The sequence below is a fragment of the Haliotis asinina genome, chromosome 3 (assembly GCF_037392515.1).
Source record: "Haliotis asinina isolate JCU_RB_2024 chromosome 3, JCU_Hal_asi_v2, whole genome shotgun sequence".
Taxonomy (NCBI): Eukaryota; Metazoa; Mollusca; class Gastropoda; order Lepetellida; family Haliotidae; genus Haliotis; species Haliotis asinina.
This window is the reverse complement of record NC_090282.1, coordinates 24,973,951-24,993,439: the sequence shown is the minus strand read 5'-3', so window position 1 is coordinate 24,993,439 and position 19,489 is coordinate 24,973,951. Positions and strand designations below refer to the sequence as shown.

Sequence of the window (19,489 nt, the reverse complement as noted above, 5' to 3'; positions counted from 1 at the left end):
CATCCGATTGTGACCATTTATAGCCGTTTCTAAGCGATACAAGCCCCTGTGATTGGGTAACGACTGTTGACCTTCCGTTAACACACACTTCTTTACGCGCCGTGTGTTAGACATCTTGAGTACCTGTCGACGTGTATCTCCTTCATGTTATGGGCGTTTTGCTTCGTTGAGTTGTAGTTTGAATTAACGACATCACGTAGAAAGAGGATTGTTGATTTTTAGACCGGAAACAAAAACATACGTCAGAAGGTGGTACAAGGAACCACAGCCCGTTTATTAACCATGTTCAAGGGCCCATGTTAAAGGGCGCTGCAACGCAATCGCACACTAGGTATTCCTTATCATTGCAGCTGCTTAACAGGCTTCGGTGCCCTTGCTCGAAGACCAGGTCCTCCATTGAAAGACTGCTATGTGTAGTGTTTCCATGTTGAGCCATTTTCATGTGCTGACTTTCGGGTTGCCAAACAAGATGTGTGTCATCGAATCTTATTTGTGTAAATCGAGGCTAATAACCATCGTTATGGCAACAGTATATTTCCTAAGCTTGTCAGTCAAAAAAGAAACTTCACATTCTTTCTTCATGGCACTATAAAAGAACAAGAGATGATAAGATGGTCAAAGTGCTATTATTTCATTGCTCAGATCTGTGTGATGTACTCGATACACTGACAGTGCAACAATCAGTTCCGTTAGGCTACAGCGCCGTTCCAAAACATGGGTATACAGAATGTCAAGTCACAAGAATAAAAACTCGAAATTTCTCAGTTCAACATTGTGTATGACCGCCCCGCGCATTCACCACTGCCAAACACCGTGTCCTCATCGGCTGCCTGGTGCTTGTGAGCACATGTTTGAGGATTCTGCCATTGCTCTTGCAAGGCAGCGCCAAGTTCCTGCAAATCCTGAGTTTGGAACCTATGCCCACGAAGCCTTCTCCCAAGTGCATCCCAAATGTGCTCAATTGGTTTAAGGTCAGGGGACCTCGATGGCCAGTTCATGACGTTGATTCCAGCGTTTTGAAGGAAATTTTGTGTGCGGCCGAAAATGAGTCGCCATGAAAGGAATGTGTTCAGGGGTGAGCACCTGGTCGCGGTAAGGAGCAGCTGTGAGGTTCCCACGGATGACCAGAACGGTTGTTCCCACAGAAAGCACCCCACACCATGCAACTTCCGCCCCCGAATCTGTCGACGTCTTGTACACAACATTGGGCATACCGTTCACGACGTCGTCTTCAGACTCTATGCCTGCCGTCCGCGAATCTGAGGGTAAACATGGATTCATCGATAAAGACGACTCGATGCCAGTCTCTGTGGGTCCATCGGAGGTGAAATTGGGCCCACAGCAGACGTTGTCGTTGATGAGACGGCGTCAGTATTGGCCCGCGATATGGACGTCGAGAATGGAGACTGGCAGTCCGCAACCGATTTCGAATGGTCTCTCAGGACAGTTGACTGTTCAACATTTCAGCCCTGGTTCGTGTAGCCGTCAAAATCTGTCGTAAGACGATTTGACGGTCTTCTGCTCGTGACGTCACACGTGGACGACCCGACCTTGGCCGATCAGAAGTGGTGCCAGTTTGTTGTAGACGACCTCACAAGTCATACACAGTACGACGGCTGCATCCAATTGCTCTTGCGACATTAGTAACTGATCTTCCAGCTTTCAACATGCCTAAGGCGCGTTCACGTTGCACATTTGACAATCGTAGCATTTAAAGTACCGTTAGAGCTGTGGTTTTTAAGTGTTTTTTTTTTCAATTCTTGAGGCCAATGCAAACACGTACAAAAGAAGAAAACTTCGATGCGATGATTTGGCACTGACGTCATTTGCACGACGTATGGATTGGTTTTAGTGGGTTTTGCTAACGTTTTTCTAAAGATAGGGATCCCATTTCGGATACATAGATGTATCATCAGAGAAAACGTCTTCATTATTTTTAAAAGTTACATTTTGTGAAGTTGCTTTTTTGACTCAGTATACAATAATGGGCCTAGATTTTCGAAGTTCTCTTAGTGCCATAACATTAACTTACGACTATCTTAGTGCTAAGAGAGCTTTGAAAATCTAGGCCCAGTTTAAGAAAACATATATGGTTTAGGCGGCATGTAAGTATTGTTACACACAAACGTAGTTGATAGGTTGCTAGAGCTTCACTGCCCACATGCTTTAAAGTTAATTTGTTCGGTCGGGTTAAGATCTTTTAAGTCTATTTGTACCTGGCACTGTAAGTCAGTGTGATACCTGGGCATAAACGAGCAATGCTTAACACAGAAACTATTAAATATTATGACATTCCATCTCTGCCCCTGAAGATCGGGGTTAGAACTGACCTCCAGTAACCCATCTTTGTCGTAAGAGACAGCTAAGGGAATCGGGTGGTCAGGCTCGCTGACTTGGTTGACACATGTCATCGATCGATGTTGATCACTGGATTGTTTGATCCAGACCGCCGCCTTATTGCTGGAATATAACCAACCAAACAACATCATACATCTCCACTGGCGCTATCTACGTGCAGCTGGCGCAATCTAGCAGGCAGAATAATTCATATTTCACTAACCTGTTAGTAGAGATCAAAACCCATTTCTCGCAGTGGCTGGTCTCCAGCCATTCCCCACTGCATGACACTTGACGTGGTGAGCTAACGATAATGACGTCATAGACGATCGATTTACGTATTCTCCTTTATATTCATGTGGCACTTACGATGCAATAAATATTTGGAACAACCAAACGTATTTGCTATAATCGTACATAATCGAAGCATATGCAAGGAACAGTGAGCTGAAAATTGTTGCTACTCAAACGGTTGATGGCAATAACGCCTTGATATGCACGTAATACGAGACGGATGAAGGAACGGTTCAATATCGTATTGAACGCTTCTATCAAGTTGTAGCATGAGTTGAAAAGGCTTGGCCAACTTCTTGCTTAAGTAAAAAAAATATCATCTGAGAAAGAGATACTGCGAAACCTTACTAACTGGAATGAACTGAATTAAGGTCTTCTGTTTTGGTAAATAGTTCTATTACTGCGTCTCAGCGTTAAACCATATCAAAAACCAGTCTTTCGTGATTCCACTTGGTTAGTGAATATGGTTTTACGCCGCTTTAAACAATGTACCTGCAATATCACAACGGGAGAAACAAGCTTCACACCTTCTACAGATGTAGAGAATCGAACCCGGACCATAGGAACACTTTAACCACTGGACGACCTCGTCACCACGTTTCAACAATGCCTGTTCTGATAGACTCTGTATACTTATTATCACAGCTATTTAATCTTCTCTAATGGGCGGTGAAGCGTTCGCTCGTCACACCGAAGACCCGGGTTCGATTTCCACGTGGGTACAATGCGTGAATCCCATTTCTGGTGTCCTCCGCAGTGGTATTGCTGGAATATTGCTAAAAGCGGCGTAAAACTAGACTCACTCACTCACTCAGATCTTTACCACTTGGATGATGCAGATAACACTTGCAAGCCATTATCAGGGAAACATTGGATTAGAACCAATGATCTGGTATCTGGATAGCTTAAGGGAGGCAACTCTTCACAGCTAAATCGGCAGAAGATAACTGCTTGCTTTATGATAGTTTATTGATTGTTCAGATATTTCACAGCTTGTGATCTGTGACAGGTCGTTGACATATACCGTTTAGTTAACTCCGAATACCTTTAGTATAAAAACACGTGGAAATGCCTCGCACGTGGTAAGGTTCTATTGACCCCGAGTTGTGCTGAGATATATTCCGCTTAAATCAAGTTTGACTTGGTAGCTAGAATTTCGGAAAAATTAAATATTTTATTTAATGTTGCACATGATGGCTGTCTGTATATATATAAGGCCGCGACAACTGGGTCAAGGCAAAAATGGAACAGTTCAAGACAAGCAACCGTTTCTGAGAAGATAGACAATGGGAGATTTACACACTTATGTCTTTAAAACATGCATCCATTCACTTGAGTTAATCTTAAGGATAAAATAGGGTCCTCAACTTGCCACAACATTAAGACACGAGCGATAATGGAAATAAGTTTAACAGTTGGATGCTGGTTGGTGTCCCAAGAACAAAGTGTGAATGATTAATTCCTGTTGTATTCTTCATTAAATGCACTCAAACATCGTTCTACATAACAGTATATTTCCGTCCCACTTTCAAGGAATAGAGATGCGTGACAATGTTTTTACGTTATCCTTACCATGTCATTAGTTGTTTTAAATGGAGAGAACAAGGATAAATCAATAAAACGTTTTATTAAGTAGTTTGAAGATTGTTAACCACAAGCCACGATCCCTTGAGAGATTAGATTTTATTCTTAACATTAAACTCAATGTAATTAGTGTTTAACTTTCTTTGGGAAACCGAATCAATTGTTTCTCCCATTCTCGCATTGTCTGCCTTGTTTTGCTGCAGCTCCCAATGTGTGCATAGCTAAACCATGAATTGGCGACTATAGTGATCGAATCGATCTGTTACATAGAGGCTGCGATCGGGCGATTATGTTCATGTCACCGATACCAACATCTACTTGTATCAAGGAATAAACATGAAACCCCACGTCACCGAATCTGCGTCGTTTGGGTGGCGCGAAAGCTCCATGTACAGAAACAGATGAATATATTTGTACATCCCATAGTAAACCATAACAATAGTACAAGTGAATACCACAATAAAATATAGATAAATTCTCAACAGTCATAAACACTTTTGAAAAGCCCTGTATGCATCATTCTTGCATATTGCATTCACTAATAAGAGATCAAACGATGCTGTTGAACTGTTTAGTTCTGCGAGTTATGTTCTACGTTTACATTTTAGGACAATGGAGCTGGCAAAATGCATCGCCAAAACGGTTCCCGTTTTCTGAAGCGATAACCAATGGGAATCTGTCTGCTGTTCAGATGCCTCTTACCTGTGTACAAATACGTTTGCCGTCATTTCTTCTGCCAGACAGAAACTGGATTTACTTTTGTGTTATGATCGGCGTCCAAGCATAATACCGGCTATCATACATACCAATACATCAAATACATATTGTCGACTTTACAAAAGTTCACAGCAACTTTTGTTCCATGGATTTGACTAAAGGATTTACTCTCGCACCAGTGTCTTTCCATCTTAAGCTGATATTTCTGAACATCTGATATTTCTGAAGGTTTGAATATCTTAAAACTGGGGCAGCTAGAACAAATCTCATCGATTCCTTCCACAAAGGACACAAGTGTGTTGATATTCCCACAAAACACGAGGAGTGTCGAGATTAACTATTTCAAAACATAAAAAACAAAACCAGACTCACCAATGTTACAGAATCCGGCGCAGTGGTTAATAACGACGTTCGTGCTGTTGTGGACAGTGACTAAAAGAGCCGACGGTGCCAGTGCCTTCAGACAATACTGGTACTCGCCCTACGGCCTGCCAGAATATGGTCAGAATGTGAATCAGGGTACCAGCCTGGGTCTCCTCACCGCGGTGCAGTGTTCCCGTTTTTGCTCTGACGACCAGTCCTGCCAAGCATTCCAGTTCCACAAGACTGACCCCTCGTCCAGGAAAGGCATCTGCTACACGTTCAAATCACTTACCTACAACAGTATCATGACTCCCGTGCCGCAACAGAAATACTTCGAAAAGGTAACTATCATGCTTCTTCGTGTGTTTTCTCTCTCATAACCACTTTTAAAACGATTTGACTCTGATATTACTGTACCATCGCACAGGATGTTGTTAGTTGAAAATGAATGCGACCACAGCCAGTAATCATTTCATAAGGAGGTAGATCTATTAGGCTTTGACTTGTGAGGTGGGTTTCATTAGTTTGAGAGGGCTTTATTCTCCCTTGAATTGTTAGAGATTGATTTATTAGGTTTTGACTTGTGGTGTGGGTTTCATTAGCTCGAGAGGGCTTTATTTACCCTTGAATTGTTAGAGGTGGATCTATTAGGCTTTGACTTGTGATGTGGGTTTCATTAGTTTGAGAGGGCTTTGATTTACCCTTGAAATGTTAGAGGAGGGTCTGTTAGGCTTTGACTTGTGAGGTGGGTTTCATTAGTTTGAGAGGGCTTTATTTACCCTTGAATTGTTAGAGGTGGATCTATTAGGCTTTGACTTGTGGTGTGGGTTTCATTAGTTTGAGAGGGCTTTATTTACCCTTGAATTGTTAGAGGTGGATATATTAGGCTTTGACTTGTGGTGTGGGTTTCATTAGTTTGAGAGGGCTTTATTTACCCTTGAATTGTTAGAGGTGGATCTATTAGGCTTTGACTTGTGATGTGGGTTTCATTAGTTTGAGAGGACTTTGATTTGCCCTTGAAATGTTAGAGGAGGGTCTGTTAGGCTTTGACTTGTGATGTGGATTTCATTGGCTTGAGAGGCATTTATGTACCTTTGAACTGGTAGAGTTGGATCTATTAGGCTATTAGGTCCTTGATTTATCATTATATCAAATATACAACAACACGAAAAAAGAGTTGAAATCAGTTGTGATGTACCACAGTATTACTGAGAAACGTTGTCACATTTTGATTTTACCGCACACGTATGCACACACGCACGCACGCACGCACGCACGCACACAAATGCATACAAATTAACCCCATTTCGTACTCTCTCTGTCTCTACTCCGACCACAACACATCGCCATAGGCGGATCCAGAGGGAGGGTGCAGGAGTGAAAATCATCATCATTATCATCATCATTATAACACATTTATACACACAAGTAAAGAACTCGTGGTGGAACCAGATCTGACACATGACGAACAGATTCACAAATGAAGAACTCGAGGTGAAGCGAGATCTGACACATGACGAACAGACACAGAAATATAGATCTCGAGGTGAAGCGGGATCTGACACATGACGAACAGACACAGAAATATGGAACTCGAGGTGGAACCAGATCTGACACATGACGAACAGATTCACAAATGAAGAACTCGAGGTGAAGCGAGATCTGACACATGACGAACAGACACAGAAATATAGATCTCGAGGTGAAGCGGGATCTGACACATGACGAACAGACACAGAAATATAGAACTCGTGGTGGGATCTGACACATGACGAACAGACACAGAAATATAGAACTCGAGGTGGACCGAGATCTGACACATGACGAAGAGACACAGACATATAGAACTCGTGGTGGGATCTTACACCAGCACGAAATGCACATTAACGATGTGCATACGGTAGTTATGATAAAGAGCATATTTGTTTTAATAAGTAGCGTATTATATCTGTCAGGCCTCCCAAAGAACAAATACGCCAAGCTATTGGTTTAGCCCAATCATTACTTCAGGTTGTTTTCTAAAATTCGGAAAGACCCTGACCGGACGTAAACAATCGTGAATATAGATCAATGAAAACAATCCTCATGTCCTGACTACTGTTCACAATTGTGGTATCACGCGCCGCACAGTGGGCAAACAATCATTTTATTTCTGTTTGAATCTGTTACAGACATCTTTTGTCTGATCTGACACTGAATACTATATGCAGCAACAGTTGAGCACACATCGGGTACAGTTCTGTGACACTAAGTGGAATCATTCCATATTCAGCACGTACATAGTACTTTGAGATGCTGGCTAATATTTACTATTGATAAACGCTGCTGAGGTCTATAGATTTACGGCGTGCTGACAATAACGGGTATTTTCATACGCGTGATGGCCTGAAATACCCGGCTTTTTATTTTTTTTCAATATTCATGTTATCATTTAACAACTTGGCGTGGTCTTTTGTCATGTTCTGGAATCGTAAAAAATGCAAATATACTGTCTGGTTAATATTCTGTTTCTATTTTGAGTGAGTGAGTGAGTGAGTGAGTGAGTACGGTTTTAAGAAGCATCTAGCAATGTTCCAACGCTATCGGTGCGGGGACACCAGAGATGGGCTGACCTTTGTACTACTAGGGACTGGTACCAAGGGTTTCAGCGTGCCGACCGGACGATTTAACCACTAGGCTACCCCACGTCCCTTTCTGTCTTGGACCCGTGCACGTGCAGGTCCGGGGTGGAAAAGACCTCAGCAGCCCATGCTTGCCATAAAAGACGGCTATTCTTGCCGTAAGAGGCGACTAAAATCTCGCTGACTTGGTTGACACATGTCATCGGTTCCCTATGGCGCAGATCAATGCTCATGTTGTTGATCACCGGATTATCTGTTCCAGACACAATTATTTACAGACCGCCGTCGTATTGCTGGAATATTGCTGAGTGCGGCGTAAAACTACACTCACTCTCTGTCTTGTGCATGAGCATTTCCCGGTGCTGCTAGTCAGCAGTCATGTTTTCAACACTGTGATAAACATAGCAAGTTTTTTAGTCTGCCAAAGTCGCCAACAGCTGACCTGCCATGACGATGCGATCCAGGACTCATCTCACGAGACAACTCTTTCTAAAGTTAAAGTTAACTCCCGTTCTTTGACATACCACTAAGGTTACCTTACTGACTTACGATCACCTCAGTGCTGTGTGATAGGATGCTCTGAACCGTTTTTACAATAGCGATAAGCTGTCTGTGGTATAGGTACGTTACACACACCCATATGCATAAAGCATATGAAATGAATCAGCATAGAAGAAAGTTCAATATAGACAAATGTTTTTAGATAACAACTTCCTGAATGGGAGGTTTCGACACTGATTCTTTGCCAAGCATTAATATATACAAAATGTGCTCAACCGTATTAAGTATCAACATATATAAAATAGGGATGTACAAATCATAAGGATAGTTTATCAAGGAGGTGTTTACATCTTTTCTTATAATATATACTGGACAAAATAAGTTAGGGATATTGGTATCTTTATGATTGATATCTTGTCAATGTGTCACCAAATAAATATATCACTATTAATGATTTCAAAATTTACATATATTCCTAACTACTTTTGCCCAGTATATGTTAAAACTTTTATTATCAAAATTGATGTAGTCAGAGTTCTGTTCTGCTGCCATCTAATCTGTATTGTAAACCAAAAGTCACTGTGTTCTGTAATCTGATTGGTTGAAAAACATGATCAAATGGTATTAGATTCCCGGAAACTGTAAGACTATTCACTGCGTATTTACACGTAAACAATTGTTTTGTTGTGTCATCAACAGTGGTGACGTCATTCAAATCATATTGTGACGTAAAGTTAGAATGACGTCACAAATGAGCAACTCCAGACGTTACCATGGGAACCAGCTGAAACGGCCAGCTGATGACACTTTACTGCTGTACTCATACTCGATGTAAACAAGTGCAGACAGTAAAACCCCTTTGGTTTACTTTTTTGTTTACAATGTCGATAAACATCATGTGTTGGCCAATTTCGGGGAGTTATTGAGTATTTGAAGCACGGGAATATTTCATTTGAAACCTCCGGCTGACGCCGTCGGTTCCAAATGCATTCCCGTGCTTCAAATACTCAATAACACCCGGAAATTGGCCAACACATGATGTTTATCTCCTAATTGCTTTTGTTAAATAATGACCGTCGTCTATAAGGATTTAGTTCATACAAATGCCAAATCATTAAATGGAAACGTGTGTAAACTAGGACAGTAATTGATGCAGCTTAGTATAGCTCAAGCTATTTTCTGTACGTCCCGACATTATGGCAAGCGCTCATAGAAGTTTCCACGTTCTTGTGGATTTTCATTGACGACAAAATTTCATATGATTTCTGTTGTTTTCTGCTGATTCGAACACACACCGTCAGAGTCAGGCAGACTCAACAGTGTGTGCTGACGATTACGTGCCTGACTTCGAGGGTGTGGGTTCTAATCTCGGTTGGAACTCAACCAAACACAACTATTAATATATGTACTTTACTAAAAAGTGTAATCCCAAATATAACATATTATATACTTGACCACTTTCTAAATGACATTGTGTAACTATAGATTCCCTTTATTGTTTTAATTATTCACTTTAAGGCGCCCTACGAACATAGCACTCTTAAGCGTCGGGCAACAAACGTCAAAGCAATGAACGCACAGTTTCGATGCTACATGTCAACGGTGTCCATGCAACATGTTTGACAGTGGAATATGTTCCCTTTTTGTTTTACTTTCAGTTTGATACTCGGACACATTGATTTCGGCTTTACAGCTTTTGTTAAAGAAAACACATTTTGTAACACCGTATATCTCAATTTCAACTATGCACTTTTGAACAGAGCGATATTTGGTAAAGCAGAATCGAGCTTGCATTTATGCAAGTAATATTTTTCCCAATAATATGAACAAGTCAAAACAGAGTCAGTAAAAACATTTTTCTCACAGCTAAAAATTATCAATTCCATAGTGAGTTTGAGATTATGGGTGTGATCACAACCTTCTGTTAACCATGATAAACATTTTGACGAAAAGGTTTGCACAAATTCACATTCCCAAAACAAATGACAACTAAATTCCTTTTCAAATCTGAAAATGAATCATATCATTTATATTTTTAAAGAAATGTATTGGCAGTTGAAATACTATCGAATATCCTGTGCTGGAACATCTCAAATTTGTCTTGTGCCGATTTAAACGATTTTAGGAAAATACAGTTCTAGTCAAGACCACACGGAAAATCCTCTGGCCACTTTAACTGTGCTCTCGGTGTCTGAACAAAGACCTATTCTATCGTGGATCCTCACGGCCAGCTTGCTGTATGTAATCTTGTTTCAGTTGAGTAGATCAGCGATCATAAAGCCAAACGGCTGGAATATTGCTTCGTGTGGCGTTAAACAACACACACATCAGTTAATCACTGGAGGTACTGGTCCACACAATTTCCATGTACAGATCGCCGTCAAATGTGCGGCATTATGAAAAATAAAATTCACCTTTAATCTGTAACTAAAAATATAACAACATTTATTTATAACAATATTTATTTCAGAGAGAATGTTTCAAGGCCCGCCATTTCTCATCAGGAATCTTGTACCCGTCTGAGATGCGTCTTATACTTTTTGAGGGCAGCTTTACGCATCTCTTCGATGTCGTTGCCTTTGACCGACAAATACAATTTAAGGGTTTTCAAGCAAAGTATCATACTGACATCTTTCCGGGTCTAGTGGGTGGAGTAGACGGAGCGTTTCAAGGGCCCGACAATTACACCTACATCGTCCAAGGTAAGTAACACACGTTTGTGTTTCGAGGATGGACACGAACAGTGACAGCGTGTATCGATGTTCATATTAACAATCACTGGTTTGTCTGGTCCTGTCCATCTATAACATTACCACCAAAACAACAACACAACGGTTCAAATCGCGCGCAAATTACCCCTCGTTGTGAGCGTCGGTGCGTCCGTTCTCTGCACCCATCTTTTCTCCGGTTTATACTTAAACCGGGCTTAAACCATCACATAATTAAGTTACAGAGCGTTTTTTTCCTCAACTCAATGCTGGTGTAAAATTACCTTGCAAATTAAACTGAATGTTGTTCTCCCCCACCTAGCGCGAAGGAACTCCACCCACTTTTTTATATGGCAAGTACAAACACATTACATGTTGTTATAATTGCTTTGAAAACCAAATTCCGCGTATTAAAATGATAACTGTGACAAATTTTGATATAATTTATAACAAAAATATAACTGGATTTGGAATTTGATTGCAATCTGAAAGAAAAAGTACAAAATCCCGTTAACATCAACTAAGACGGGAACATGGTGGCCATGACGACGCCACCAATCTGATGATCACACCGTTCTCAAAGGTGTCCTTCCATTTGTGAGAATTCCCAGTTGTGAGACACATTAGTTTATGGTTGAGTGTACACAGGTGGTGCTTCCACATCCCTACAGTGACAGTGGGATCAGCCCAGTTGCAGAAGAATACCCACAGGACGCATGGTTCATTAATGAATTAACGCAAACGACATTGATCGTTAAAGAGCTTTTATTGTTTTGAAAAAAGAATATCGATAGATACAGAATAATGAAATATATTCTCAAAGATATGAAGCGGCCAGTGTCCCGTTGTTCAAAACAACCTTAGCTAAGATCAACCTTAAGCACTAAGGTTAGATTTACGATCACCTTAAGAAGAAGACACCCCCGTTGCACAAAACAACCTTAGGGCAACCTTAGCCGTAACCTTAGCCCCGTGGATGCCGAGTTTTGTTCAAGCGCACATTTTCGTAAGGTTTGAAAGGTGAACGTTGTGCGAGAATTGCGCTAGCGTGGTCCTGGATCAGCGTACGGCTATAACATTACACACACATGTAGAATATTCAATTTCCTATCCGTTGGTATAGATATAACTGCGACAACTTCAGGGGTTTGAGAAATAGATACTGCTAAAAAGACAACACTGCTCAGCTGATTAGTATATATCTCACCTAATTTCCATTGAATATGTCAAAGGTCTCGGCGTCTTTGTCAGAACTCAACACACTTTAGACAAAATAAAAAACGAATGGTTTTACCATTGAAATAGTGTCCTGAATATATCAACAATTAGACGATTTTTCTGCGTATCTTATTTTGAGCAACACGCGCACCTGCCTGGCATCAATTTAGCGTAAATGAATATTCATTTAGGATATAAACACTTCTTATGATTATGTTATTTCTCTTCATAAGTATGTAAGGAAAGGTAAAAAGAGAGAACTATTAGATTATGGACGTAAGGTTTGTCCAAATTAAGACTTGACCTGTTATATATTTGAAAGCAGTTTTCGTATAAATATTGAGTTAGATATCCTGCTGTCAAAATATGTTTCCAAACGTTTTAGACAAACTCGCACTTGGTCAAAATACGCAAAATATACATCACAATATTGAAAGTGCAATCGGAATGATATGGCCATTGTGTTTACTCTTGTTCAACCGACCTTCACCGCAAAGAAATTGCCTAACGTGTGCAATAATGTTGACGTGTGACATCACTACCGATGACGGATTCCTTCTAAAATGGCGGTTTCGCTGACAAGGGTACACATAGGATTTTGTGAGGACTCTTTCCTTGATTCAGGGATCTTTTGTACATAAATATGAGATGTAAGTTATTAGAATTATTCTGACTATCTGTGCATTGTTATATGTTGTTATCGTTCACACTGTAAATGACAGAAGAAGCGGGAAGTGCCGATAAGTACCGTTGTTGTTCTGCGTGATCTCGACACGCTACACGGAAACTTTGACAGTTTCTTATGAATTATTAAATGATTGCATTGTATCTATTTTTAATTTGCTAATTTTTTTGCTGCGATACTCTTCTCCTGAATATTCAAAGCGTATTGAGCCATTGTAGGAAATGATTAGACGGCTGGATGTCGGAAAATTTCCGAAAATGGTACGCTGTGTAAAATCGGATTTTTTCTTTGTTTACATTTGAAACGCACAGTCGTTCGTTTCGTTTTATCTAGACAGTTGGTATTGGTGACAAAGACCATTTGTAATTTAATTCTATGATCTGTGGGGAATTCAATGGTGCATTTGTCGCAGCAGACTATGAAGTATACGTGATCAATATCCGCCTTCTCAAATCGTGATTTTGTAAACACTATCCAATATAGCGGAAAGCGCACTTCGGCGTTCGTGTACGTGTATTTTCGAAAACATCCCAAACAATTCTCGGTTCATCGGCGACGTTTAAGAATTATCGTATATTATTGGTTACATGAAAATTTGATATCAGTGACCATTAATATGCTACTTTTGGAAATCCGATTTCTGTACACTCTCTGATTCCTCAAACCTCTCTCAATCTCGTTGTATAATATAAAAGCAGCCACCATATTCCCTTCCCAACCCTAGAGACGCTAACGTAGGGTTGGACCAACCTTAGTTATCAATCTTAACTTAAGGTTAACCTTAGTTAAGGTTGTTTCGTGCAGCGGGAGGCTAACCTTATTAAAGGTCTAAGGTTGAAATCTTAGGGATAAGGTTAACCTTAAGAGATAAGGGTTTTTTTAACAACAGGTCGACATTGGTACTTGCTGAATACCTGCCACATAATGGTGATCGAAAAGAACAGTCAGTGGTTAATAGATAGAGGATACTAAACGACCTTCCGTGTAATACCATTTTTATTAAACGAGTTAATGATTTGGTATCAGACGAGCGAAAGCGAGTTTGATACTAAATCTTTAACGAGTTTAATGAAAATGGTATTTCACGGAAGCGAGTTTAGTATTCTGTTTATTACTCGCCAACATAAATTGACAGAACCTGCGGCGAAATTGCCTACAGTGTGAGGACTCTCAGCTTACAAGTCAAGCAAGGTCTAGTAAAATCGCGACATCAACATTAGCATTATGACGTCATAACTTTGAACCCTTATGACATCATGCATCTAGCGATATTACACTAGTGTAATATTGCCGTAAAAATATTACACTGCAGTATCTTCCACGGGCGAGTAATAACTACGTTTATCACCCATTTTCGTTTGTCCGAGATCAGCGATGACAATGCCCTGACAATGCTATGACGTCAAGAAGTTGATGACGTCACAATGCTATGACATTACTGCACTGCAAATATAATGGCAGTAGTGTGTTAAGAGATGTACGTTTTTCATTGAAAACTAATGGAGAATGAGTTAGGAAGATAGAACAGAATCTCACCCTCGTGTCTACTGTTATCAGTTATATCAACACTCGTCGATAAGGTAAAAATAACTTTATTGTTATTATATATTTGATATCAGTAGACACTTCCATTTATATTAATAACAGTTAAAACAGTTATTGCAATCAGATTTTATTTTACGGTGAATTAGGTAGATACACCATCAGTACGTCCGTAATTGTAAGAATTAAATAAAACTGGACTAAAATGTTATGCTGTAATGGTAAATTGAATGCCATATTTTTCTTATAATGTAATGCACAATCCATATTCTTCAAATGCTGATTTTAGGTTTCCAATGTTATCAAGTGTCAAGCGTATCGTATCATTTGCTTTTTAGAATCTTACTTGTTACAATTACCGTGTTGCTATAAACTCTGGTTTAGGAGATCAAACCGCTGATTGCCCATTGAAACACTACGTTGTTAATGAATCCGCTAATTTTATACACCATCTGTTAGTGATGACCTGCACGTTATATTTGCTGTCCAGCATTATATGCCGTCAGCCATAACCCCTCCCCCCCCCCCAATATTTCTGGAAACATCCTAAAATTTAAATGTGTACCATTATGCTGTCTATTCCCTGTGTTACTGTATGTGATATTTTAAAATAAAATGTGTGTTCTGATCTGTTCACAAGGTTCAGTTACACAGCTAAACCCTGATTAGCTGAGGTTAGTCCATTCTGTCAGACAGGGGGTATGGCGTGTTTTCTTAGTTCCTTACCTACTCCACTGTCTCACAACTGGGAGTTCTAACAAATAGGAGTAGACCTTCTCAAGTGATGATTGTTACGATTGTATGACCCGCCACTGGCGACCACATCAGGGTCCCCTACGTCAGTACCAGCAGAAGCCACCAAGACAAACTCACCCGTGATGATGCGTGTTAGAACTGATCTTCAGCGACCCATGCTAGTCGTAATAGGCGACTAACGGGAGTGGGTCGGTTATGCTCGCTGACCTTGCTGACACATGACATCGTATCCCAGTTGCGTAGATCGAAGTTCACGTTATTCATCACTGATTTGTCTGGTTCAGACTCGATTGTGTGCAGGCCGCTGGCATGAAGCTGGAATATTGCTGAGTGCGTGCGGCATTAAACTAAACTCACTCACAAGACCGAGACCGACGGTTAGCATTTGCCTCTGGCATTCGTCATGAAGTGCCTCGGACAATTCCTGCAGATCAGCAACAGCAGTCTAGCTTGAACTTGGCGGCCAAGATGGTCGCCAAGATGGGCGCTCATATCGGGGCTCCTTGCAGGCCATGGTACTGTAAATCTGTAAATGGATGACTGGCAAGGAGGTGGTAATGAGACCCAATCTCATGAAACAATTTTATTGCCATTTTTAAAAACAATTATGTTGACTTGGCCGCGTCCCCATCATCCGTTTGTCCACTATAAGAATGAATCTCTGCAAGAACGAGTGTGACTGAATCTACACCTCATTAACACGTGCTAGACTTCCCAAGCTGTATTTCTGAGAGAGAAAAATAAATATGTGTTCCTCGTCACTTTTTTGTAGCAAACACTTTTTTAAAAAGTACTACCACTCTCGTCACCTCTGTTAAAATGTGCCCGAGAAACATTTAATTTTGTATGCAGCTTTAGTATACATAGACGTTCCTGATGTAGCCTGTCCGTGAAATCAGGATGTCTCCTCGGACTGCTCATCAGTGCAGCAACAAGCAACTTCCTTCCGAGGGTAATGGTGGAGAGCTCGAACAACAGTCTAGAATACCGGGTCAGTGGCATGTTTCATGGGATATGAGACGAGTTGTTTCACCCGTGCTTCCCCGGAAATCGACAAATAAACATGTGGTTAATACTCAAGTTAGCACTGTTGATGCGACTGAACATGCGTACCAACAACCTGCCATCGTCCGTCTTGTCATGTAAAAATATAATTTACAGCACTGTCGTTAAATAAATCTGTTCCGAAACGGTATTGCACAAATAGCAAATTATGAAATATATACCCCAATGTGCTTCACGCCTTGCAGTTCATGAACGTGCAACATAACTTTTATCATGCCAGTACGTTGTTGTTTGGACCAAACCTTTTTAAAGGCCAGTTACTCAATAAATATGCATGTGCATACATAGAATTCTGATATTACATCAACCTCGTTGTTCGTTACAGAACTACGCTCAATAAGCACAAACAACACATAACAGGTTTAACCAGTGAGACAGATGCATTGCGAATCATTTTATGACTTCATCAAACAGGGACAGTCTGTGATTCCATAGTTAAGGTATGCTGCCGGAACCGCGACATGAAGTGTAGAAAGACGGTGTTATTAAAGTTTAAAATAACAATTCATTTGTAAATACCATTTTCTTATGAAACAAGGAATTGGAATTCAGTTTAACCAGAGTTGTCTGTAGTGTCAACTTACACTTTCACACGAGAAAATTCGGATCATCTGAAAAGTAGGTCATTGTCTGAAAAGGTTAATGAGACTTATGTTTCGGTATGAATTATCTGCTCATCTCTTTCCTCCTTGGCTTCATCATTTACGTTTTATCAGTCTTGTAAATCCAATATCCCCCACTTTTCAGTGGTATATAACGAATGTACGCTCTGTTTATCCGACACCCGAATACCCTGCTGGTTACCCAGACAACGAGTAAACACACTCGTCTCTTGCTGCGCTCACCTCTCCAGGTGATGATGAACAGGTGTTCCAGTATCGTGAAAATATGGACGCCCCAGCACCATACAATATTAATTGTTACCTCTTTCTGCTGGGTTGTTTCCCTTCGAGTGCTTATCCATCGTGCTTAAGTAATTTGTTGGATGAGCTTGGCTCAGTCACAATGCTAAATTCGTCAGTGTCAAAGATGTCTTGCGGTCACTGGTTGATATGTACCGGAATACGGGAAATTATGTTCAATCAGTCGTGATAATTTTCCGGGTGCGTTCTATGGTCCGGATAATTTATTGATGTGTGTTTTTGAGACAACTGGCCCCACTGCATGCGGATCAGAAAACTGATGAACGATGTCCCGGTTTCTATGTATCTGTTTGGTAGGAATACATTTGGAACGGGTAAAAGTATTTTTTAAACATAGCGAAATCATCTATTCAGTCAGTGTAATTTAGAATGCCGGACCCAGCGCTGACGACCTATTTTCGTATACTTGCGGAACAGCAACTCTGTGTCTCTAGGGGCCTGTGTCGAAGTGGTACAGATATAATTATTGAATTGCACTAAAGTATTACTGATGCGACAATCTGTAATAAATATTTTATGAATTCCCTTTTTTTAAATTTCTTGAGAGGTAGAGAGGGACGAGCAAATCTACGCAACCGTCACACGACAGTACGTCACATACTATTTGCCTGAAAGTGGCATGAAGTGACGAGAATTTAACGTACAAACCTCTGACAGTATATCAGATACAGGTGTGTGACCTGGCGAAACTAGACACATATTAAAGAGTTTCTATTTTCACTGTTTATTATATTAAAATATACTTCCGTCTGTTTGTTCTTTTTCAGGAAATCAAGTCAAATGCTTCTCTTCGCTCTATCCGAACGTCACCAAATTTAAGGCTTGTCCCCCGAGTGTGTCACCTCAAAACATTCTCGCCCCCTATTTCACTAGTAACACGAACCTGGACGCCATCGTCTCGCTTGACAACACTACCGACAACGTCCACATCATCAGTGACAACACCGTCTACGAAATGAGCTGGTCAGGTAGCGAGTACACAGTGACCGGAAGTTACGCAATCACGGACACCGGATCCAGCAATTATTGGGCAAAGGCACCCGAGAACATCACAGCTTTGTTTCGTTTACATCGACCCGATGAGTACATCTTTATTGAAAGCTACAAATTTGTCGTTTACAATGCTGAGTACAAAACCGCCACAGGCGTATTTTTCTTCTGTTAATAGCTCTCCATGAAAGCCGATGATGTCCTGTTCTGTATGTCGATGCCTGATTGCTGGAACTTTTAACTCGGGAATACCTTTCCGCCACATCAGATGTTGAATGTGGATATGTGGACATGTAGAATAGCTCATTTGTCGTTCGGGTTGCAAGTCACCGTGAAGATTATCGTCCCTTGGATACGAGGATCCGATATCTACTAGTCTGAAGTTGGTATTCGTAGTTTTCATGAACCAAATCTGTGCTCGTAGATGTTATCGGAACGATACCTGCTAACACTGCCTCAGGATGGAATAAACATGTTCAAATGGCACCTCGTCCAAACCAGCCATCAATTTAACACATGCAGTGATATGTTCTGATAAGTTAAAATAAACACCAATAAGATTTGATTTGTACTTCTTAACTTAACGGTGGGTAAGATACTATAGAGGATTGTACAGCGACATAGCGAAGACCAATCAACTAACACGCTCGCACGCACAATTACGAAACACAAAGGATTTGTTGAAGCAGAACGTTTTTCAGAAACAAAATATTTTGATCTGCTCCTGCTTCAATTCATACAACGTATCAGCTGAAAAGTAGGAAGACATGTTTTATTTAATTCACGGGAACGTTTGGTGAGCGATTTTTAGTGTGAGCGATGCCAGTTGTCCCGTATATTATTGTACAAATTAATTTTGTATAAAGAACCGATCTACGTCACTCGGTGACCCGACTTACTGTTTGTTACAATAGCCCAAGAAATGGAACACTGTGAATTCTTTATTTAGTCCAGCTACTACTACTGTACTTCACTGTCATTCGCCGTGTTGCTGAGAATACTAGTATTACAAGCGACGGCGTTAAAGCTAGTCACTCACTTCACTATAGAAGGACTGAAAAATAACTAGATGTTCACAGAGGGTGTTAAAAATAGTATGTGAAACTATTTTATTTACGACAATACAATATACAAACAGGCTGTAGGTCGCCGACAACTGAAGACAGATAACTATGCTAAACTACT

The 19,489-nt window shown here is 40.6% G+C and overlaps 1 protein-coding gene across 1 annotated transcript; it reads left to right on the top strand.

The window, feature by feature from the left end:
- Positions 1-4,955: 4,955 nt before the first annotated feature.
- LOC137276695 (uncharacterized) lies at positions 4,956-19,185 on the top strand. Its single transcript, XM_067808315.1, has 3 exons — positions 4,956-5,636; positions 10,888-11,119; positions 18,082-19,185. The coding sequence occupies exons 1-3, from the start codon at positions 5,307-5,309 to the stop codon at positions 18,477-18,479; spliced, it is 960 nt and encodes a 319-aa protein (XP_067664416.1). The 5' UTR covers positions 4,956-5,306; the 3' UTR covers positions 18,480-19,185.
- The last annotated feature ends 304 nt before the right edge of the window (positions 19,186-19,489 follow it).